Consider the following 26,127-nt stretch of genomic DNA (forward strand, 5'->3'; position numbering starts at 1 on the left):
TTTTTCTTTTTGCCTTTTGGTTCTGTTATAATCTAGCATGTTATTTTCAGAGGTTTCCCTGCCTCCTTTCCCTCTTTTGCTTGATATAGTGCCTTGTTCCGTGTTGTACAGGTTAGATCTATCTGTATACACTCCAAGTAAGGCCTGGAATATTTAGAATAAAACTTTAGAGCAGTGATTCCCAAAGTGGGTGCTACCGCCCCCTGGTGAGTGCTGCAGCGATCCAGGGGGGTGGTGATGACCACAGGTGCATTTATCTTTCCTATTAATTGCTATTAACATTTTTTTAAAAATTAATTTCCAGGGGGCTGAGTAATATTTTTTCTGGAAAGGGGGTGGTAGGCAAAAAAAGTTTGGGAACCACTGCTTTAGAGTGAAAAAATTTGGGAAGTACTGTACTTCTCAGGAAGAACTGGGCTAGAATCTTACCTCTGATACATTATGAATTTTGTGATTTGGGACAAATCACTTACCCTTTCTTGGGCTTCAATTTCCTACTCTCTAAAGTGTTGTGAGCCTCAAATGAAATAGTATATGTAAACTCTGATAACTTGAAAATTCTAAACAAATATCTTTCCTTGATGATGATGAACATGAAAATGGCAATGGCAATGATGAAAAAGAAATGAGGTTTTAATTTAAATCCTGTATTTCTGTAGCTTATTTGATTTGACCTTCTCTGGAGTTATCCTTATAGGAAAACTTCTCTACTATTTTAGTAGTTATATCTTTTTCAGGGAAAATAAAATACATTGCCATAAGTAATTACTCTTTAATCTTGCTCCTAAGAAGGAACTTTTTATTTTTAGGTCTTTATCTTGGTATAATATAGGAGTGTCAGTCAGTAACATTTGCTGACTAGCAACTTACAGCAGTATACCAAGTATTAGGCAGTTACCAAGGGAGCAGAAAAAAACTTGACTTTGTCTAGCATGTTTACATCTAATAGGGGAGATAGGCTTAAAACAAAAGAAAATATGAGATATAGACTTGTACCTTTGTACTTCCTCACATTAATCACTTTATCATAATAATCAGTTACTAAATCATTAATGTTAAGTCTTCCCAAAAAAGGTTTTGTTTACTTAAGAATATTGGACCTACTGGTGTCACTGCCACACCTAAATATTTCTAATATTTAATGGTGGTAGTAAAGATGTGTGTAAAGTAAGGATAAATATCATATTTAGGAATTATTATGATGCAGTAATTCAGCATAGCTTGACAATACAACTTGGGATAACATAGTCCTCAAATATGGCTGTTTTTCCCAAGAATACTTCAAGTTTATGAGTCAGTTCTTTACAGCTTGGCAATATAAGATAACATAATATATCAGTAACAAGAAAGTATGATAAACGTCCACATGCATGTAGCTAGTATGTCTGAATTTGACGGGACTTTAAGAGGTTGAGACATAGAGAAGTAAAATGATTTGCCTGAGATCATATAGCTCTAGAAAGTAGCAAAGTTAGGAGTTGAATTTAGATTTTCTGAATCCAGTTAAGTTGTCTTTCCATTATATCATGCTATCATCTTTTACACTTTCCATTAGGGTATAGATACCATTGTGTCCCAAAAGAATACCCCATAGCATCATCATTTGAAAAACATGGTCATTGCCCTAGATCCCAAAAGCAATATTAGGACAAGGTTCTAAAATTTTTATTACATGTTGTCATGTATACATTACTAATAATATTGGTATTTCTCCCTAAGTGGTTTTTTTTTATAAATGAGGATCAATTAAAGGGGTGCCCATATGTACCTGTTCTATGCTATTTAAATTCATCAGTGTCTAGTTTTCGTTAAATTCATTACTACAGAACTTTGTTTGAAGGTAAAGAGAAATTATTGTTCTGTGCAATTTGCATTTTCATCTTAAAATGTTCAGAAGGTTCATTTCAGAAACCAACTGTCATTCAGTGCTACATTATAATGGGATTATCTACAAAGCCTAATCCATAAGGAAGGCTTGCTTGACATTTGAAAGAAGACTTTCTGAAATGCTAATAGTATTGTATTCTTATGAAAACTCTGAACCATCTTCCATCTTTTCTCCCTTACTTCTCCCCAATTATAGTGGAGTGTTTCAGAATGAAAGTAGGTATGTTTCAAAAAAATCTGTCAGAAAATAGAGATAAAGAGAACTTTGCTTGCAAAATTGTGTCATAGTCAAATGAAGTATAACAGCTGTCTTGGAAGGGAAAAGGATGCCTTCACTACTAGAGTAATAAGATTGAGTGTGAGTCATTTTATGTCTAACAACAGGTACACTAGAAGTTGGGTCATGATTTACCATTTTATAGGAGAGGACTTCAAATATTAAAGTACTTCAATTTGAGATTATGTCTGTGAACGGAATATAAATAAAGATGAGTTGGCCAATTCTCTGAAAAGGACCTGTTGTTTAGTTTGCAGTTTAGAAGAGGCCAGGTGGTGTACTAGATTTAGAGTTTAGAAGACCTGGGTTTGAGTTTTAGTTCTAAGGTTAAACTTGTCATATACTCTTAGCAATTAAATTTTGAAAAACTCAGTTTTTGTCTCTATAAAGTAGAAATAAAAGGATGTAATACTTCCACAACCAACTCGACTGGTTCATAAAGAAAGTACTACATAAGTTAGGAAGTGCTATAGAAATGTTGTTACAATTTTGACAAGTTATTTTCTGGTAATTCAACAATTTTTTTAAGTTCTATCTCTTAGGAATTTTAATCTTGGGTTTGGGAAATTGTAGGAGAGAGCTACTCTAGAGCTTTCAGATTGAAGCTTTCTGAGAGCTACTTATGTGTCTGGATGAGAACGCAAATTGCATCTAATTGCTTATGTCACTGCTATGAATGATGATGGAGGAACAAGCTATTTCTGTGCCTTAGGCAAGTTTTGAAAATCACACCCCCACCCACCTCATTGTATGTTTCTGTCCTTATGGGGTTTTGAGCCTTATGAGTAAGATGGACCATAATTTAATCACAAAAGAAATACATATCTGCCATTTGAGATATAGAATTAATGATATTTCTAATACACTTATTTTGTTATTCATTTAAAATTATTTATTCTAAAATAATTTTAAATAGTATTTCTACTCTCACTCTGTGTAATTATCTACCTTGCATTCTTTGGTTTAAATTTTGGTTGTGGGCTTAACTTGGGGTTTCATTTAAATGTGGTACTGATAGTATATGTACTGTTCCAGGCTGTAAGGTTCTTGGTCTCTGAAATAGTATATTCACCCATTCATTTTAAGAATTAAAGGAAGGATTATATGAAAAAAATATTATAATAAACAGACTATTATCAACAGTATTTGGTTTACTTTTCATTCTCTTTCCTCCATCATTTATTGCTCAGTTCCTCACCATTACAAGTGTTGAGTCTTGCACTCAAATTGGAATTCTTTTCATATTGTATTTTGCTATGAACTGGAACCTCATTTTCTCACCACTGATCACCTCTGAGACATATTGTATAGGAATGCAGAAATCATGTATGGGTAATGAAAAAAAATAAAAATACAAACAGAAAATGCAAAAATTAAAGATTTCCAGAACACCATTTTTTGTGGCTTTTGTTACTTGGGAGTTGTTTAGTATGAACTATATTAGTGAATAAGATGAAATATAGGTACTGAAATATTGAAATGGTTAACTCTAAAGGAATTAACTTTATAATTTGTTTGATAGAGTTTCTGTTTAGTGGATTTAATTCTGAGTAATAATTTCCTCTTCCATTTTTTGGTTTTAATATTTCTTTTTAAATTCAGTTTTCTTTTAATAGTCTTTTAGAATTTGAACATGTCCAGCATCATATTTTAGGACTGGACTTTATTCATTCAATAATCATTTTTTAATTGTCTACTTTGCAGCATAATATGGTAGTACATAGATAGTGCAAGATAAAGAGATAATTAGTATAATTCCTGCTTTCAGACCAAAAATACAGAAATTTCCAGCTGCCAATATCTTGCTCTGATTCTTCCCTGCCCAAGTGCCCTGTAACTATAAGTAGAGATATCTCACCTGATTTTTGTGGTTGCATAGTAATTGCTTCCCAGTCTCATTACTGCAATTCTACTGTCATTTCAAACCAACAGTGACATTTTCTTCAATATCGTTCTCTAGTATTTTGGCTAGAAATAGTTTCTGGTATTACTTACTGTGAAATGGAGATTGTTGTCCCTCCAAGAGGTTTCATGAGTTGCTGTAGCTAAAAAAAAAAAAATTTTTTTAAAGTCAGTGAGATACATAAAGCAGTCATTCAGTTCTTATGTATTGAGCATATAATAAATATTCAGAAACCATCTCGTGGGGACAACTCGGTAGCATAGTGAATAAAGCACCAGGCCTAGAGTTGGGAAGACTTCAATTCAAATCTGACCTCAGATACTTCTTACTTGTTTGACCCTGAGCAACTCACTTAACCCTTTTTGCCTAGCCTTTACCTCTCTTCTGCCTTGGAATCAATACTATGTGATTCTAAGACAGAAGGTAATGGTTAAAAATGTTTTTCTTTATAACAAAATCTAAAAATTAAAAAAAGTAATTAAAGGGGAAATCTTAATCAAAATGACTATAAAATACCCAAAATATTTTTTAAATCTCCCAAAGCACTTAAATTTTCTTATAGAGTCAATTACAAAGTGCACATTAAAAAAAATAAAGAAATAAACAACCCAAATAGCTGGAAGAATAATGTCAATATAATAAAAATGGCACTATACCAATAAAGCTATCAAAGAGGTACTTTATAGAACTTGACAAAATTAACTTGAAGAAACAAGAAATCTAAACTATCAAGAAAAATAATGGGTAAAAAGGATAGATGAAAGGGCCACACCATATCTCAAATTGTATTACAAAGTAGCAGTCATCAAAACCATTTGGTATTGGTTAAAAAATAGAGAAGTAAATTAGTGAAACAGAATAAGACACAGAAGAATTAGAATCATTAAGAATCAAACCAGATTTGATAACCCCCAAAACAGAAATTATTTAGGAAAGAGCTTATGAGGGAAATGGGAAAACTAGAAAACATTCTAGCAAAAATTAGGCTTAAAATGGCTTCGGTATTAAAGAGCATGCCATTTTTTTTTAAAATAGAAAGGAGCAGATCATGTGCCTTCAGCAAGTAAAGGTAAGAAATAGATTCTTAACCAAACAAGGAATAGAGATGATTGATTACAATAAGCTATTTTTGATTATACGAAACCGAAAAGCTCCTGTACAAATATAATCAGTGCATTTAGAATAGGAAGGAAAGTGGTTGAATGAGAAAAAAGCCTATTAAATATCTCTGATGAGAATTTAGGAAGATATCAGAAAAGGTACACAGATCCACCTGATCTCTACCAAATTACCCTCTCAAATCACCAAAAAAAAACCAAAAAACTGACATAATGCCTCAGAAATGAATTCTGGAGCAGCATAACCCACAGAAAGACAGGGTGAAATAATTGTTCAGCCTCAAACAACTTAGGTCTATTATTGCACTGGGGTGAGGAGGAGTTGATGATTGGCTAAATAAATTGCAATACTTTGATGTAATAAAATATTATTATTTTGTAATACGTGATCAATATGATAGAAATAAAGAAGCATAAAAAGGTTTATAAGACATGATACAAAACCAAGAAAACAATACATATGATTTCTTCCTATAAATGTAAGTAACCACAAATAATCAAAAGCAAATATTACAAAATTACATAGAACAAGCATAATCCCAAAGAAAAGATAGTAAGTGCCCAAGTACAGAATATTGCCTTTATTTTCAGACTTTTTAAATATATTGATCAGTTTGCTGCTTCCTTTCCCCTTCTTCTGTCTTTTTCTTTTTAAAATATTGTTTATATATGGGATAGAACATATGGGCAGGTGAAGGGGAAAGATAAAAGACAAATTCTGGTGCTGTTAAAAAAGCAAAGGATATCAAAATGTTTTTGAGTATATGGCACAATTTCCTATACCTTTAACGTCCTTATAGATTTCTCTTTTGGCCATTCGTGAAACTACCAATGTTTGCATAAAATTTTTGTACTTTAGGAAATACTCAAAGTGAGGATAACTAAATTTGAATTTTTTTTCCTTTTACAGGCATGGTTCATGGAGGGAACCTGTCAATCCTTACTATGTCAATTCTGGTTATGCCCTAGCACCAGCCACCAGTGCTAATGACAGCGAACAGCAGAGTATGTCCAGTGATGCTGACACAATGTCCCTCACTGATAGCAGTGTGTAAGTCATTTTGATTTCTTTTGAAAATGAATGTTATCACAATCCTCATTAAAATGCAGCTTCCCCTCTGCATGACTCAATTTGTTTACTTAGTAATCTTGTTACCATATTTTTATATTGATATTATGTATATTTCTAAACATTCCATAGATCATGGAGAGCCATATTTAAATTCTTGTATCATGCATTTTCATTGATCCCCATTATATGAGCCTTTAAAAAAAATTTTTTTTTTCATCCAGTAGAACTATTCTTTTCACATTGTCTTCCCAAGGATGGTTTCTTCATCCTCAGGGGTGCATGAAATTTTTATGTGTGTAATCACCAGTGGATAATGAACATAAATAACTTGGTGATTTCAGACTTATTTAAGAATCTTTAATAAGTGTACTTGAAAGCATTGGTTCTAAATGGTTTCCGCCAAGTTCAAACTAATCATATCACTTGTTTCTTGTTTGTTTTTATTGTCCTTGTTCTATACTAGATTCTGTCGCTCTCCCCCACCCCCAACACCCCTGGAAGCTGCTTTTTATACACCTGTTACATCGATTTATTTTCAGCTGTAGCTAAAAAAGATCAAGCAGTGGTTAGAATCAGGTTTGGTAAAGGGGGAGGGCATTCTTTGCTCATTTGACCACATATCTTTAATATATTTGGTGTCAAAGAAAAAAATACTTTCTTATTATCCGTGGTGGGTTTTTAATGTAGATCAGAAAAAAAATCAATTACCTGCTTATCTGGGTAGATGAGAGAGCTACCAATAGATAATGTGTATAGCGTGCCCCCTCCCCCAGATTCCCAGAGTATGTCTTCCTCTACTTAATGAACACAGATATAGAATAATAGCTCAATCTGGGCTCTAGCTAGAGTGTGCAGACTTTTTAAAAAGATGGCCAAATATTTTGTTGTTCTTCTATCTGAGGTACATATATCAGTTCCTTAAAATGTGTGAGTTTTATTTTGTATTAGGAAAAGGCAAATGCCATATAAATATTGATAGTATATCAGAATCACAGTCTGGCATGATCAATAAGAATAATGCTTCAAAATAAGACACCTTTGTTGCTTAATAACATGGTAAAGTTGGAAAGGGATATATTTTGATAAATAATAGATTCATGGGTAGTTCTTATAATCACTGATAGTTAGAGCTAGAAAGAGACCTTAGAGATAATCGAGTCCAGTCTATTTGTTTTACAGGTAAGGAAACTGAGCCCCCGAGAAGGAAGAGTGACCTATCAAAGAATCATGTTGCTAACTAGTGGTAGAGTTGGTATTTAAGACAAATTTTTCTGACTCCTGATCTAGGTTTCCTTCTAATTAGCCAAGGCTATGTCAGCTCACATTTTTCTCTTTTTCAGAACTTGGAAATTATTAGAATAGTGACAAAAAAAAGGATCTTTTTTTCCTCCTCTCTCTCTTTTACAGCGCTATCTAGTAAACTAGTCCAACTTAGAGGCATTCTGCTGAAGCTAAACTGTTTAATATCTCTTCAAGAGAATTAAAATTGTTAATGTTATTAAAAGGTTTCAGCTTCAATTATTAATTGAAGATAATAAATGTTTATACATTTATAGAGAACTGATGGTTTCCCTGGGAAGAAGAACCGTGTTATAAAATGAGCCCTCATTCTGATAGTGATTTTCAGTCATTATTATTTCAGGGTACCTAACATTGATGGGACAGATGTGCCTTGTTTATTGATAATAAACATTTCTAATGCACAGTAAGCTAAGCCCATAACTGAACAGAGGTCAAAGAGATTGAACTGAATTAAATGTGAGAAATTGTTCAGGGCTTCCAAATGTTTCACAGCTATAACCGTGTTTTTAACGTTAAAAACAACTGTTTTTAACAACAATATTTCCTTAGTACTATATGGCAGTGATTCATGGTAACACTATATAATCTTAGAAGAATTAACCTACAAAGTAACTATGAAAGATCTTCCAGAAGTGACATTAAATATATTCGGGAAACATAATCTTTTAGCAAGAAGGTGAACACTATAATCATTCTGAATGGAATGTTTACATGCCAGAGATACTTTTTTCTTTCTTTTTTTGTTTGTTGTTTTTTTTAAAGGGGAGTCCTTTAGTACATTGGGCATATCTTTCATGGAGTATTTATGGGGAAACATGGACAATAATCCCACTGGATGAAAAGGTATGAAAGAATTATAGCCTACATTATTGGAAGGAGTACACATATCCATGAAATCATGCATGAACCCACTAAAGCACAGTAAAAGGGTTTGTGTCATTTACCACTTAGTTTTTTTTTCATTTGACCATGTATTAGAGGAGTGTTCTTCAGTGAATCTTTTTAATCGTCTTCTAAATTCACCTATTATACAAATCTGATGTACTTAGAGGCGATAGTACACAACATCTGAAGATAGGAAGGCTGTGTTCAAATCCAACCTTAGATACTAACTGTCTGACTAATACTACTTGCACTATGATAAAATAGCTAGGTTAATCTTTGTTCTCTTAATTTTATCCCGTTCCTCAAAAAATTACCTGTTGGATAATAAGAAACATTTTTAGTTCTGTCTGGAATTTCCTCATTTTCTAGACCTCTGGGGTTTAATCTTTGGTGTATTTACAAAATACTCGTATAGGGGCAGTTAGGTGGCTCAGTGGATAGAGAGCCAAGCTTGGAGATGGGAGGTCCTGGGTTCTGTAAAAGGGGAAAATGGGAAGATTATGGTTGGACTGGATATTTAAAGTTTGGTCGCCAGAAATCGATTACTCGGTTCCAAAATAAGAGACCCAAGTCAGGATGTCTTTTATGGTGGTTTATTTATAATTAGGAAGGTTGAAAGTAGGGAAAATGAGAGAGAGAAACTCTGGCCTAGACCCAAGGCCCAAACCAGGTAGGGCTTCAGAGGCCCCAGCAGAGGGAGCACAGAGGTTAATTAAATAAGGATTCTAGCCACAAGGCCTTTTCTAAGATGAGAGGCCTCACTTACCCATGTGACAGTTCAAGGGGAAGCAGTCTGAGGCCTTACCCGAGATGCTCCAACACCAAGTTCAAAAGGCAAAAGCCCCTCACAGGAAGTTATCATCATATTTAAAAGATAGCAGTTTTCATCACTTCCTGCATCCACCTCCAGTTTCACATGGACAAATGACAACCTCAACCCTGTTTTGGACTGCCCAGGAGAAGACAGTCACTTGTTTTTGATTTGTCACTTACCATCACATGTGGGTCACAGACCATCCCCCTCCCCACTTAATTCTAAGTTGGTTGGGGTAACATTATTCCTGGTCACTAAAGTCTAAAGAATGAATGAGGGTGAACTAATTCTATTTATACAGTTCAAATCTGGCCTCACACATTTCCTAGCTGTGTGACCCTAAGTAAGTCATTTAACCTTCATTTCCTAACCCTTACTGCTCTTCTGCCTTTGAACCAATACTTAGTATAGCTTCTAAGACAGGAGGTAAGTGCTTTTTCAAAATGTGTTTGCGGGTGTGGTTGTGGGTGTGTGTATGGAAGCTGATCTGCAAGTAATGAATAAAAAAATTACTGGCGACATTAGTACCATTATCTTTTTCTGTCCTGATTAGGAACTGGTATTAGTAGTTTTCACATTATTTTGTTGGAGTAGACAAAGATATGTATATCAGTAATTTCTTTCTATTTCTGCATCCAAAAGATGACTTAGTGTCAAAGTGAGCTCCTATAAGAAAAAATTTTATTTATTATGAATATTAAAGGTCATTTAGGAGTAAGCCCTTCTTTACCCACCTTCTACATTTTTTCCATGTCAATGTGCTAGAAAGAACACTTGATTTTTGAGGCCAAGAGATTCAAGTTCAAATCCTGGTTTTAACACTTAGTAAGCTATATGACTTTGGTCAAATGATTTAGCCTCTTTGGGTTTACATTTAAATAGTTATTGCTTATACAACATACTTCACCAGGTGATGGTGGTGGTGGTGATAGTGGTTGTTTTTTAAATAAACATTTACCTTCGGTCTTAGAATCAATAGTGTATATTGTTCCAAAGCAAAGAGGAATAAGGTCTAGGCAATGGGGTTTAAATAAGTTGCCCAGGATAACATAGCTAGGAAGTATCTGAGGTTGGATTTGAACCCAGAACCTCTCATATCTAGAGCTGGCTCTTAATATACTGAGCCACCTAGCTGCCCCCTTCACCAGATTGTTATTGAGAATCACATAAACTAACTACCATATTTGCCCAAATGTCAGGCCACACTTGAATCCTTTCACCTTCTTCCATCTCAATTTGGATCACATAAAATCAGAGCATGGCCAGTAATAAATTGTTCTCTTAGTAATATTAGATGCAGTTTAGACATCATTGATCTATGAGCACCAAAAGCAGTAGCAACAATTTCCCTATTATCCCCTCTCTTGCTCTCTGTCTCCTCTTCCCTCCCCCCCCTCTCTACTTCCCTCCCTCCCTCCTTTCCTCCCTCCCTCCCCCATTCCTCCATCTCTTTCTCTCTCCCTCTCCTCTTTTTCCCCACCTCTTTCTCTTCTTCTCCCTCTCCTCACCAAATACCTCTGCTAGCATAGCAAACTTCAGGTGACTATCTTGAATTTTCCTACCCTAATCTCTTAATATTTTCCCTGGAAAGTTTTAATGCAAGTGGCTTTCTTTCACCTCTAATGACAACTCCTGGATTAAGTGGTAGGAGGAGATCATTTGAACATTTTACTAATAATAGGATTATTCCCTTTGCTCTTTGGTTTAAGATCCTTTTACCAATTATAGATAGAAATAGACAATTTCAGAACTTCTGTTTGCAGCTGCAGAGTTGGGTTCCATGGAGTTCATTTTTAAATATCACAGAGCCTAAAAGTAGTCATGGTAGTGGATCCCCCAGAGTAGTTGTTTTTAAAGGTTGTTAACCAAACTATCTAAGCCACACTAGGAATAAAGTGAAAGAGGTGGGGTACTGGGAAACAGGGACGGAGGGACCAAAGTAGAGTTAGCCATCCACATTAGCTTCTTTCCCAACTTCTAAAAGCCTATTTAAATTCTTGGGTTTGACTACACCAAATTTCCAAAGTGAATAAGTATATTTCAGTGTATACATAAAACACACACACACACACACACACACACACACACACACACACACACACATTTTAGGAATATAAACTATATACAGAACAACACTATATTATTATGGTGGTGTCTTCAGCAAAGGTTGCTGAACTTCTAGGAAAGGAAGGCCTCTCCAGAACCATTCTCTCCAGAAACCAGAAAAGGAAGGCCAGCTACTCACCCAACAAGCTGAAGCAGGATCCAAGGAGAGTCTCCTCCTTCAGTCCAGCTCACCAGTGCAGAGAGCCTCCAAAGACAAACTCCAAAGGAGAAGTCCCTTGGATAGGAAGTTCAGGACTTTTTATGGTCCTTTTCCCATGTCACTTCCTGTCCCTGCCCCACTTTACGGGAACCAATTGCAGTCTTTCAATTTGCCTGGTGCTGCCTCTGGAGTTGTCATCTACTTTAACAAGTGATTTGCAACTCTCTTGGTTAGTGTCAAATAGAGGCACATTAAGTTCTTGATTTGATTAGCTAAAAATAAACAAGGGGAGAATTAATCCTATCTCCACAGTTGTGAGCAAAGTGTTTGGTTTAGCTGTAAGAAATATGGTTAGTTATTAGTATTTATTCACCAAAGGGCAGTTTTAAATTTTCTCTTCTTGCTTACAAACTTAAAGGTACAAATGAAAGAAAGTTAGACAGTAGCATCTGAAGAACACTGTAAAATTACTCAGTAGTTTCCAGTGAACACATTTCCAAATTTTTCAGATTTCTTGCTAGTAAGTATATCAGAGAGAGAGTTACTTGAAAAATTAGGAGAGCTTTGTGTTAAATTGATTTTGTTTCTTCTTTCCTGGCTCTAGTCTTCTTTTCAGTACAGTTTAGTAGAATAAAGTGAAAATGTTTATCTTTGAGTTTGCTTCCTCTGGTTGAGTTGGCATTGAGCTTTGAATGAAGAAATGTTCCAGGTTCAGAGGTGGCACTAGGGAATCTAGTTAAAATCACATCAAAGGGAGCTCAGCAGGGCTGAATATGGATAGATTAGAGGCCATTATCAGCCTTTCACTACTGTGCTCTGAACGAAAGTCTGCTCTTTTCACCCAGACTAAGCTACTGAAGATTTATTATTTAAAAAACAAAGAAAAAAATGAGCAGCAGCCTACCTGCCAACAAAAGCTGCTTTTACAGTAAATATATAATTGGCCCAAATATACAAATTGTCTTATTTGGTTTACTTCCAGTCCATATGTTATCAACTGCACTTTTATTTGGTTACTAATCAATGATATTATTCTTTTGTGAAAATTGTAAAAATGTCATCAAATCCCATTCTATTGGTCATTGTTGTCATGCATTAAGTAGAGAATTATTGTTGTAATTTTCTATTACATTAATGTTTTCTTTAAATAATAGCCTTCGGTAAGGAATAATGACTTCCTTCAGTCCTTCATTCAGATGCGTTCCAACTCTTTGTGACCCCATTTGCAGTTTTCTTGGCAAAGTCACTGTAGTAGTTTGCCATTTCCTTCTCCAGCTCATTTTACAGATGAGGAAATTCAGGGAAACAGGGTTAAGTGGCTTGGCCAGAGTCACCCAGCTTGTAAATATCTGAGGTCAGATTTGAACTCAGAAAGATGAATGAATCTTTCTGACTCTAGACCTATATAGCACTTTATCTACTGGGCCACCTAGCTGCTCCAAAGTCCTCCTAGCTTTCTGTTATTCTAATGATCTTTTAATAATTAATAACAGCTCAGAGTTTATATTTTGTAAAAGACTTTTCTTAACAAACACCCCACGAGGTCAATAATTCATATATTATCCTAATTTTACAGATTAAAAACCTGTAGTTCAGGGTTATGAATATCTTGGAGTCAGTCACATGGCTATTGAAGAAAAAGATCTAAGCTCAAGTGTTCTTTACTGCTATTTCTGCTTCTATCTGCCACCTTTCTCTATACTTGTCTTGATACACTTGATATATATGATAAAATAATCTGAAGCATATTTAGTCTTCCAAACCTGTTGATTCAGATTTGTATTAGAAAACTGGAGAAGGCAAAGGGCTATAAAAGAATGCCTGCCCTTTGATCCAGCCATACTATCGTTGGGTTTGTACCCCAAAGAGATCATAGATGAACAGACTTGTATGAAAATATTTATAGCTGTGCTTTTTGTGGTGGCAAAAAACTGGAAAATGAGGGTATGTCCTTCAGTTGGGGAATGGCTGAACAAATTGTGGTATATGCTGGTGATGGAATACTATTGTGCTAAAAGGAATAATAAACTGGAGGAATTCCATGTGAACTGGAAAGAACTCCAGGAATTGATGCAGAGCGAAAGGAGCAGAGCCAAAAGAACACTGTACACAGAGACTGATATACTATGGTAAAATCGAATGTAATGGGCTTCTGTACCAGCAGCAATGCAATGACACAGGACAGTTCTGAGAGATTTATGGTAAAGAACACTACCCACATTCAGAGGAAGGATCGCAGGAGAGGAAACATAAAAGAAAAACAACTGCTTGAAAGCATGGGTTGAGGTGGACATGATTGGGGATGTTGACTCGAAACTACCACACCAATGCAACTATCAACAATTTGGTAATAGGTCTTGATCAATGACACACGTTATAACCAGTGGAAATGTGCATCGGCAATGGGTGGGGGGAGTGAAGGGGAAAGTAAGAGCATGAATCATGTAACCATGTTAAAAATGAATATTAATAAATGATTAAAAAAATAAAAAGAAAACTGGAGCAGGGAAGGTTATTTTGCTTACATTATGCTATCCTTCAGATCTTAAGGTACCATCTAAATAAGTTGTTATTGTTCAGAATCTTTTGAAATAAGGTTTTTTTCCCCCTTAATTGAGGAGCCATTTCTGTAATATTAATCTTTGGTCATTAATCATATCTTTTCTTAGAAATGCATTTTCACTCTTACATTCACAGATTTAAAGCCATCTGAAATTAAATCTGCAGACAGAGCTTCCTCTTGTGCACACAAAGAATTTCACCAGGAGGAAAAAATGCACCTGAATTGCACTCTAGGCATTGTGCAATGATGATTTAGTAACTGACTTAAACAGCATTCCAAATAGGGTTTTCTTTTGTTCCTTAAATAGTTTTAGAGACAATTTTTAAATTTTAATCAATATTGAGAAGGCCCTGTGATGGACCCATGTAATTTATTTATCCATCAGTTTATTTTTTTATTAATTAATTTAGAGTATTTTTCCATGGTTACATGATTCATGTTCTTTCTCTCCCCTTCTCCTGACATGGGCATTGTGCAGAGATGGCAGGGACCCTGTACCCCTTAACTCAGGCAGGCTTTGAACAGGGAAATTCCCTTCCCCCTTCCTGTCCTTGTGACTCTGGAGGCAAAGACCATTATCCTTGGACATCCTTTAGTTGAGATAGACAAAGAGCTGGCCACACCTTGATAGCCTAAGCCCCGAGGATCTCAGGCAGACCCCCCCAACCACCCAATGCCTGAGTGCCAGAAGTAACATACTGTAAAGAATATAAAAATCCCTGAACTGGGGCACTGGGGGAGCAACCCCAATAGTTGCTCCACTCATGCTGCCGTGCCATGTCTTGGAGGGCATCTCCCCAGGGTTGTTCCATTCATGCTGTCTTGTGGGCCATTAATCCTATCTTACTAATAAATTTTTCTTTTTACTTTTAAGCTAAGTTTGGAGTGCTCTCATTCTTGAAAAAGGTTTCCTTCCTAAACCCAGAGGTTCACCATTTGTACCCCTATAACACTCCCACCCTGCCTCCTGTAGCCAGAGTGCAATTCTACTGGGTTTTACATGTCTCACTGATCAAGACCTATTTCCATATTATTAATATTTGCATTAGGATAATCATTTAGAGTCTATATCCCCAATCATATCCCCATCAACCCATGTGATCAAGCAGTTGTTTTTCTTCTGTGTTTCTTCTCCCACAGTTCTTTCTCTGGATGTGGATAGTGCTCTTTCTCATAAGTCCCTCAGCATCAATTTATTTTTTTAAATGTGGTATAGGGTAGTTGTGATGAGCTTTTTATTCACAATGTGATATAATTAAAGCATATTCTCCAAATGCAGCACTTTGAATGATCTCATTGCTAACGGGACAGCTTTATTTATATTTGTACAGAAACATAACTTGTTTTTAAAAATCTGAAATCAATGACATAATTATTATATGTTTCACCAAAAGAAAAACTTAATAGGAATTTGTCATAGTTTTCAAAAGAATTAGATGAGTTTTGAATACAATATCAAAATTCCATCTTATGATGTAATTTGGTTTCCTAAATTAATTTTCAATTTAAATTTATGCCTAAGTTTTCAAAATCTCCTTGATTTAGTGTCACCATTTCTATAAATCTTTCCTTTCCTGATTCCTTGGGGTTTTCTTGTCTGATAGATTTTTATCAATATCTTTTCATTTTACACTGCCCAGATATAAAATCATATCTCTTTCCCCACCCCCTCTTCCCCCCATGAAAACTATCCCTTAGGGCAGTGATGGGCAAATGTTCTATCCAGCTGTGGGACATTCCTCCTAATCTGAGGAATACAATGAGTAGGATACAGTACAATGAAACTTCGAAAGAATTGCCTCAGAAACAGAGGGACAGATGAGCATTTCCTTTCCTTTGGCCCCCTCTTTAAAAAGTTTGCTCATCACTGCCTTAGGGCAAAGAAATTTTTTTTAATTTTTTTAAGAGGTAGAAAAGGGAGGAGAGTCAACAAAGTCAGTGAATACATTAAAATAATCTGAAGCATATTTAGTCTTCCAAACCTGTTGATTCAGATTTGTGTGAGAAAACGGGAGCAGGTCTCATATTTCTTCTTTGAGAACAAGCTTGTTCTTTGTTCTTTTTAATTTTGCATCATTCATATTCATTTGTTTTATGGTTGTTCTTTCAATTACATTGTTATAATTATATATATTTTTTGGATCTGCTTTCTTCACTTTGCATTAATTCATATTAATATTTCTCTATTTTCTTACAGAGAATTGATAAAAATATTATTTCTTCACTAGGCTGTAAGAATTATTATTATAACATGTTGATATTTATTCCATTATATTCATAAACTATAATTTGTTTATCCTTTCTGTCCCCAGAATATCAGTCTAGGAGCATTGTTTAAATTGTTTGATTTGGGGGCAGTAAAGTGGGTTGGTGGAGAGAAAGCCAGGTCTGGAAACTGGAGGTCCTGGGTTCAGATGTGATTCTGGGCAGTTTCTTAACCCCATTTGTCTAGCCCAGTGATGGGCAACCTTTTGAGCTTGGTGTGTCAAAATTCACCAAAAAAACAAACATAACTTGGGTGGTGTGTCACCTCGAGAAAAAAATTATAATTTCACAATATTTATAGTTTAAATAACAAAAATGTATAATTGTAATATATAACTATTTAATAAACCCAAAACTAATTATTTAACTTAACTGCTTAGTGACCTCTTTGTTCATCTGTCAGTTGGTTTCTTTTGTTGGTCTTGATATTATTTAACTTGTGTGGGGTGCAGTGAACTAAGTTAAGTGAGGGGGAGGGGGAATTCTTTAACTAACCTGCCTATTAGTGTCTTTTTTGTTGCTAAATTTCATTGGCTAATGAAAATTCAACTATACTACAGCAAATGTTTTATCCTCAGCATGTGACCCCATACTTCTCTGTATGCAACCACATGTCATCAAAAATGGCTACGTGTAGGAGCAGCTGGGTAGCTCAGTGGAGTGAGAGTCAGGCCTAGAGACAGGAGGTCCTAGGTTCAAACCCAGCCTCAGCCACTTCCCAGCTGTGTGACCCTGGGCAAGTCACTTGACCCCCATTGCCCACCCTTACCAATCTTCCACCTATGAGACAATACACCAAAGTACAAGGGTTTTAAAAAAAAAATGGCTACGTGTGTCAGTGCTGACACGCATGTCATAGGTTCACCATCAGGGGCCTAGCCCTTTTTTGTCTTGGAACTGATACTTTGTGCCAATTTTAAGACAGAAGGTACGGGTTTTAAAAAATAAAAATTAAAAAATTCATCACTTGTTCTGTGTACTTTGCTTAGACAGTTGGGGAAAGACAGATAAGGGAGGTAGGAATATATAGCTGGGCATGAGAGTCAGGAGCAGAGCTGGGAGAGAAATGATGGATACCCTGGGGCCTCCCTCCAAAATGTAGACCCTAAGAGGAATGTGGAGAAGGTACCTAAGGGAATGAAGATTGTGCCAGGATGAAAGGCAGCTAAGGCATGAAGGCAAAGTCTAGAGAATCATAGGACAACCTTTTGCTTTTAGCATTGCTACAAATATTTTAATGTAAATGGAAACTTTTGTTTTGTCTGTAAATTCTTAGGATATATGCCTAGCATCCTCAACTGATTTCTTCATAACTTACACCCCTCATATTACTTATTCAAACTTGTATTATATTTATATATGTGTATATCTTCCATTTCTAGACTATGAAGCCTAGGAGCCTGGAATGAGTCTCTCTTTGTCTCTTCCACAACATATTTTTCATATATAGATATTTAATAAATTTATATTGAATTGAAATGGGAATTTAAGGTGGCTCACCACAGAAAATAATTTTATAGTCATATAATCTGATTAATATTTATCCCTGACCTTGAATACTGCCAAATAGATGTAGTATTCCTTCCAATGAAGAAAATAAAAGCCCATCCACATATGAAAATAGAAACCCATCCTCTGCCCTCCTGCCCACCTAGAAGTTTGTCACAAGAACATTTAATGTATATGGGCTTGGGAGGAGGAAGTTCTCTTCCTTCTTTTCTTTTGATTGCAAGAATATATATGGGGCACATAGTTTTGTCCATTGGTTTTTCCTTATTCTCACCAACTGACAAACATCAGGCAGGTCTTTGATGACATCTTTTACTCTTCTTCTTCCTCATAATTACTTATTTTTAATGTGTTGCAGCCTTCTCATGCCCAACACATATTTCTCTATTACTCCTAAGTTTTTTATGTTAGTTTGTTATTAATAAAACTTTATTAAATATAATATCTTAGATATTGAATATTAATTTTAAAAATACATTTATACATATCTCTGGTGTGGACATCCTAGTCATTTTCTTAGCATAATTCCTAGTTGCTTTCCAGACCAATTAATAGTTCTTTGGATGATTTTGAATTTTAGTCTTACAATGTTCCATGACTTGCAGCCACACACTATCTCCAGATGATTTGTATTAAAATTTTTAAGGTCTTCATTTCAAGAACAGTGTTGAAGTGTTTTAAAACAGTATAGTTTTCAAAAAGCCATTCAGCTCACACTATCTTTCTAATGTTGATTTCTGAACCTAGCCCATTTTCCATTTGCAGATTTCACAAGATGGTATATGCTATTGAATGAGTTGTATACTTTCACCATCTATTTGTGTGTCATAGTCCAGACAAGAAGTAGTCTTTTCACTTATTCTTTCCCATATAGAAAATTAGACCAAGCTCTCCAGCATGATTATGAAACTTATTCATAAAGCTGCATAGTGTTTTAAGGTCACATTGATTCAGTGGGCACAATATCATCTATAAACCTGGAGCATCTGGAGGTTGTTATCCCTTATAGAGAATCTCTATGACAGTAGTGAACACCTTTGGCAAGCATATATCCTTCTATTTTTATGCCACACAACTATAATACTTTATTAAAGAAATCTAACAAGTATGATACTTTTTAAGTCTTTGCCAAACAGAGAGACATGACAGTCAATAGCAACACTGGTTTGAATACAAATTCATTTATAAAACCTTACGGAAACTAGATCTAAACAATTGGAAAAACATTGACTGCTCATGGGTAGGATGAGTTAACATAATAAAAATGACCATCCTACCAAAATTAATCTATCTATTTAGTGCCATGCCTATCAAACTACCAAAAAACTTTTTTACTGAATTAGAAAAAACTATTACAAAGTTCATTTGGAAGAACATAAGATCAAGAATATCAAGGGAAATAATGAAAAAAATGTGAAGGAAGGTGGCCAAGGAGTGCCAGATCTTTAAACTGTACTATAAAGCAGTGTACCAGATCTTTAAACTGTACTATAAAGCAGTGATTATCAAAACAATATGGTACTGGCTAAGAGACAGAAGGGAGGATCAGTGGAATAGACTTGGGGTAAGTGACCTCAGCAAGACAGTCTATGATAAACCCAAAGAGTCCAGCTTTTGTGACAAAAATCCACTATTTGACAAAAACTTTTGGGAAAATTGGAAAACAATATGGGAGAGATTATGTTTAGATCAACATCTCACACCCTACACCAAGATAAATACAGAATGGGTGAATGATTTGAATATAAAGAAGGAAACTATAAGTAAATTAGGTGAGCACAGAATAGTATATTTGTCAAATCTCTGGGAAAGAAAAGATTTTAAGACAAAGCAAGAGTTAAAAAAATAACAAAATGTACAATAAGTGATTTTGAGTACATTAAATTAAAAAGCTTTTGTACAAACAAAATCAATGCGACCAAAATTAGAAAGGAAGCAACAAATTAGGGAAAAATCTTTATAACAAAAAACTCAGAAAAAGGTCTAATTACTCAAATTTATAAGGAGCTAAATCAATTGTACAAAAAGTGAAACCATTCCCCAATTGATAAATGGGCAAGGGACATGAATAGGCAATTTTCAGTTAAAGAAATCAAAACTATCAATAAGCACATGAAAAAGTGATCTAAGTCTCTAATAATTAGAGAAATGCAAATCAAAACAACTCTGAGGTGCCACCTCATACCTAGCAGATTGGCTAAAATGACAGCAAAGGAAAGTGATAAATGTTGGAGGAGAGTGTGGCAAAATTGGGACACTAATGCATTGCTGGTGGAGTTGTAAATTGATCCAACCATTCTGGATGGCAATTTGGAATTATGTCCAAAGAGCACTGAAAGACTGTCTACCCTTTGATCCAGCCATACCACTGCTGGGTTTATACCCCAAAGAGATCATAAGGAAAAAGACTTGTATAAAAATATTTATAGCCGCGCTCTTTGTGGTGGCAAAAAACTGGAAAATGAGGGTATGCCCTTCAATTGGGGAATAACTGAACAAATTGTGGTATCTGTTGGTGAAGGAATACTATTATGCTCAAAGGAATAATGAACTAGAGGAATTCCATGTGAACTGGAACAACCTCAAGGAATTGATGCAGAGTGAAAGGAGCAGAAGCAGGAGAACATTGCACACAGAGGCCGATACACTGTGGTAAAATTGAATGTAATGGATTTCTCTGCTATCAACAATGCAATGATCCAGGACAACTATGAGGGAACTATGATAAAGAATGCTATCCACATTCATAGGAAGAACTGTGGGAGTAGAAACACAGAAGAAAAACAACTGCCTGATCACATGGGAGGATGGGGATATAATTAGGGATATTGACTCAAAATGAGCACCCTAGCACAAATATCAATAATATGGAAATAGGTCTTGATCAATGACACATGTAAAACCCAGTGGAATTGTGCGTTGGCTATGGGAGTGGGGAGGGAGAGAACATGAATCCTATAACCATGGGAAAATGTTCTAAATTAATTAAATGAAAATTTTAAAATTAAAAAAAAACTTACAGAAAAGGAAGGTGGAAGAACAGTGTCACTTTGCAAGTTAAAGTTAAAGAAATAATAACTAGATTAAAGAAAACTTGAGAGGAGATCTAACAAAGTGATCCTATGGATATTTAAGGACAGAATTGACACAAGAGTAGCAAACAGATAAAAAATGGAAAGATCTGCAAAAACATTTTATGACAAGGTCTTTTCACTGTCAAGGACAGTGGAGCTAACATATTCTAGTATCAAAGTCCTGAAGGTTTGTACAGAGAACATCATAGTTCCAAAATGTGTATAAAGGATGTGGAAAAGCTACAGAAGAAAACGAAGATGGGAAAGGCAGCTGGACCAGATCAGGTGTACACAATATAAATGGAAAGAACAACCACAAAACAATAAAAAATGAATGTTACAAAATTACAAAGAATACGCCATTCCAAGAAGAATTCTAAGAAATCAGTTCCACTTTAGTCTTTTATAGTTGTAGGAGGTCCACAAATGTGTAATGTTGCATATATTTTCACACTTTTTCTGCATATTGACCAGCTTAACTGATTTTTAAACATTGTATCTAAAGTTTTAGTATAATTTTAAGACACCCTTAAAGTTGGCACTTTTTGAGCTACTAAGGCTTAAAAGTACACTAAGACTTCTTACATCCTGCATCTTTTATATGGAATAGCTCTAGGGTGGAGAGAGGAAGAATACTGGGAGAAATTCTGCTGATTAAAAAACAAAAGATATAAAATATTCAAAATTAAAAGAATATTCAAAAAGAAAGTTTGAGCATAGTAGTTTTACCTAACTGCTAATTTTTGTCTTTTTAAGTTTTTGTTGCAAAGGATGTTTCTGTAAGGGTAGAAAGAATATATATTCAGAAATGATTGCCAAATAAAAGCAAAATACATCAGTACAAATAAAGTGATTGCTTTTTTTGTTTTTTAAAAGTTCATTGATATCAGGAAAATTACCACAAGACTAGAAGAGGGCATATGTCCCAGTTTCTAAAAGAGTAAGTTAAGTCTACAAACTTTGGAGGATGTCATCACCTAAAGAGAATAGAACAAAAAAGATTAATGAATTTTACTTAGATTTCCAACAAAATTCTGGAATGTGTTATTAAAAGACTGGTAATGGCACAGTAAAAAAAAAAAAAAAAAAAAAAAAAAAAGCATGAAACCCAAAACTACACAATCTGAGTTCAAGTCTTGGCTTTTCTTTTTGCTCTGTGACCTTGAACAAATCAATTAATATTTCTGGGTCTCAGCTTCTTCTTGTATATAATGAGATGGTTAGATTAGTTAACCTCTAACCTTCCTTCCAGCTCTAGATCTAGAATTCCATATTCTAAGAAAGAGTAGAAAGGGCCAGTACAATTTCATTTGAATTATTCATGCCAGACCAATCTCATTTTCTTTTTTGACAGGGCTATTCCCTTGATACATTAGGGGAATGCTGTAGTTTATAGTTAACTTAGATTTTACCTAAGAGTTTGGGGAAACTCTTAAAACTATTCTTGTAGGCAGAATGGAGAGGTGTGGACTATATGGTAGTATAAATTAGGTGGATTTTCAATTGACTGAGTGGTTGGACCTAAAGCGTAATTGTTAATGGATGAGTATCAACTTGCAATGAAGTATCTAATAGGACATATCCAAACTCTATGCTTGACTATGTGTATTTAATGCCTTTATCAGTGATTTGAATAAAGGAATGGTGGCATGCTTATCAGATTTGCAGCTGACATAAAAATTAGGAGAGATATTTAATTCATTCAGTTAAGAAGTAAAAATGAATATACATATATGAGAGAGACAGACAGACATTACAATATTGGGCCAAATTTACTAAGATTATATTTTTAATTTTTTTTAATTTATATCCTTTGACATCTTTATTCTCTCTACCCCTCCCAAAAGCTATCCCTTCTAATAATGACTTTTTTTTTTAAAGAAAGAAAGAAGAAGAAGAAGAAGAAATCAACAGAACTGATAAAACTCTAACATTAAACGCAATAGTCTCCACCTCAGGAGCCCACCACTAACACCACTTCTGCAAAAGAAAAGTGGGGCAGAAATAGTTTTAAAAATCAACTTCTGGGGCAGCTGGGTGACTCAATGGATTGAGAGCCAGGCTAGAGACTAGAGTTCCTGAGTTCAAATCTGGCCTCAGACACTTCCTAGCTGTGTGACCCTGGGAAAGTCACTTAACTCCTATTACCTAGCCCTTACATTGGTTCTAAGACAGAAGATGAGGTTTCTTGGTTTTTTTAATCAACTTCCTAAGTAAAAGATTAAAAATTATAATTCAATGGCAGTTTGACTTAAAAAGTTGTTCATGGGTTTTCCGGGTTAAGATGGCGGCAAAGTAAGAAGCAGGTCTTAACCTCTCCTGACCGAAACACACAAAACTCCTCAAGGGGACATAAAAACAAGTCCAGACGAACGGAGGAACCCCACAACAGGGCACAGCGTGGAAGGTACGTGGAATCGAGACATTTCCAGGCTATAAAGGGCTCTCACTAAATCGCGGGCTGAGCAACCACCCCACCCCCAACCCCTTCACACACAACACCTATAGCGCCGAAGCCAGCTAAAAAGAAATAGAGCAAGTTTGGGGCACCCATCGAGTCATTGGCAGCTCCGGGGCCTGTTCCTGAGAGCAGCAAGATTTAGGACCCCAAAAAGCTAAAGAAAACACACAAACTCTGAGCGCAGGAGCAGAACGCAGACTCAGAGCGCAGTTACAGGCAGAGGCATGGGTGGAGGCAGACACAGCCACGAGCTAAAACTCTGAAACCCTGAGCGGGGAACCAGTGCAGACGGGTATACGACTGTGGAAGCAGCGCCTTGAGACTTGTAAAGAAACCTCCGGCAGAGGATCAAGCAAGGGGGTGCGCCAGGGGGCTTGACCTTGGAAAAAAACAGAACTCAGACCTCAGGAGCCAAAAGACCGCGGACAGACCCTGAGCGCACGGATAAACCTGAGAAGCTACTGGGCTAACGATGGCTACCCAGTCTCAGGAAGTTCAGAAGAGAAAGATTAACAACAAGAAAAAGAAGTCTTTAACACTCGACAACTTTTACACAGAGAAAATCCAGACAACCGAGCAAACAGAGGAGGAGAACAAACAAGCATCTGGACCCTCCTCAAATAAGGAAAACTCCTCACAAGCTATGGAAGAGTTCAAAACTGAGATTTTGAGGAAAATGGAAGAGATCTGGCAAGAAAATAACTGTTTAAAAGGTAGAATCTTGCAAATGGAATGTGAGGCTCAGAAACCAAATGAACTGATAAGCAAATTGAACACCAGAAATGACCAGATTGAAAAGGAATACCAGAAGATTATGGCCGAAAACCAGAAGATTACAGCCGAAAACCAAAAGATTATAGCCGAAAACCAATCCCTAAAGGCTAGAATTGAGCAATTAAAAGCTAATGATCTCTCAAGACAACAAGAACAAATAAAACAAAGTCAAAAGACTGAAAAAATAGAAGGAAACATGAAATATCTCAATGGGAGAGTGACAGACCAGGAAAACCGGTCTAGAAGAAACAATTTGAGAATAATTGGTCTTCCAGAAAAACCAGAAATTAATAGAAACCTGGACTCCATACTAACAGAAATAATTCAGCAAAATTGCCCTGAAGTCCTACAACAAGAGGGCAATATAGACATTGAAAGGATTCATAGAACACCTGCGACATTCGATCCAGATAAGAAAACACCCAGAAATATAATTGCAAAATTCAAGTTTCCAAGCAAAAGAAAAAATCTTACAAGAAGCCAGAAAGAAACAATTCAAATATCAAGGAGCACCAATCAGGATCACACAGGATCTGGCAGCCTCCACGCTAAAAGATCGCAAGGCTTGGAATACGATATTCAGAAAGGCAAGAGATCTGGGCCTGCAACCACGGATCAACTACCCATCAAAATTGACTATATATTTCCAGGGGAAAGTATGGGCATTCAACAAAATTGAAAATTCCAGGTATTTGCACAGAAAAGACCAGGGCTAAATGGAAAGTTTGATATCCAACCACAAAAATCAAGAGAAACATGAAAAGGTCAATAAGATACAGAGGGGAAAGAAAGAAAACTTATAATTTTTAAATTTGCCTTTTTAAGGGCCTCAGTGAGATCTAATTATCTGTATTCCTATGTAGAGAAATATTATGTATAATTCTCTGTAGTGAACTCTATTCACTATTATAGTATTCACTATTATAGTAATCAGAAGAATAATTCACAGGGTGAGGGTGGAACACTAAATAATCTAAGATGACATGGGGGATGGGAAAGAGGGGGTGAATAGCAGGGGACACCAAGAGAAACTTGAGTGAATAAGAAAAACAGGATATTCTATTACACACAAAGAGGGCATTGGAGGGAGAGGGGACAAATACTATTATAAGGAGAGGAAGAGAGCATTAAGAGGTAATAATCAAACCTTACTCTCAGAGTAATCAACCTGGAGAGGGAAGAGTAGCAATACTATCCATTGGGACATAAAACTCTTATCTAACCCTTCTGAGAAAGTTAGAAGGGATAAACCAAGGGGAGCAGGGGAGCGGGGTGGTCAAAAAAAGGGAGGGGAGAAGGGGGAGGGAAAACATAAGGCCTTTAAAATCAAAAAGAGGGGGGAAAATAAGGGAGGGGGTAGAAAGGGAAGTTAATCAAGGGAGGGGATAAGGGATAGCAGCTCAATAGCAAACCATTGGTTTAAAAGGAAAAAGGGGGTCAGAATAGGGGAGGATTTGAAAATGTCAGCAAATGCACAACTGATGATTATAACTCTGAATGTGAATGGGATGAACTCGCTCGTAAAACGGAAGCAAATAGCAGAGTGGATTAGAAACCAAAATCCCACCATATGTTGTCTACAAGAAACACATATGAGGCGGTTGGACATACACAAGTTTAAGGTTCAGGGCTTGAGCAAAATCTTTTGGGCGTCAACTGAGAAAAAGAAGGCAGGAGTGGCTATTATGATTTCTGACAAAGCCAAAGTAAAAATAGATATGATTAAAAAAGACAGGGAAGGTCATTACATCCTGATTAAAGGCAGTATAAACAATGAGGAAATAACACTGCTCAATATGTATGCACCAAGTGGCATAGCACCCAAATTCATAAAGGAGAAACTGGCAGAGCTCAAGAAGGAAATAGATAGAAAGACCATACTAGTGGGAGATCTAAATATTCCTCTGTCAGATCTAGATAAATCAAACCGAAAAATAAATAAGAAAGAGGTAAGAGA

The 26,127-nt window shown here is 35.7% G+C and overlaps 1 protein-coding gene across 2 annotated transcripts in view; it reads left to right on the top strand.

Annotated features, from left to right (window-relative positions):
• Window positions 1–26,127, top strand: part of AXIN1 (axin 1) — a 176,438-nt gene that overhangs the window by 94,674 nt on the left and 55,637 nt on the right. For both annotated transcript variants that reach the window (XM_044657625.1, XM_044657620.1), the window contains exon 2: window positions 6,096–6,236. In XM_044657625.1, the coding sequence (XP_044513560.1) occupies window positions 6,096–6,236 (141 nt within the window). The remainder of the gene's footprint in view (window positions 1–6,095; window positions 6,237–26,127) is intronic.

The sequence above is a fragment of the Gracilinanus agilis genome, chromosome 1 (assembly GCF_016433145.1).
Source record: "Gracilinanus agilis isolate LMUSP501 chromosome 1, AgileGrace, whole genome shotgun sequence".
NCBI lineage: Eukaryota > Metazoa > Chordata > Mammalia > Didelphimorphia > Didelphidae > Gracilinanus > Gracilinanus agilis.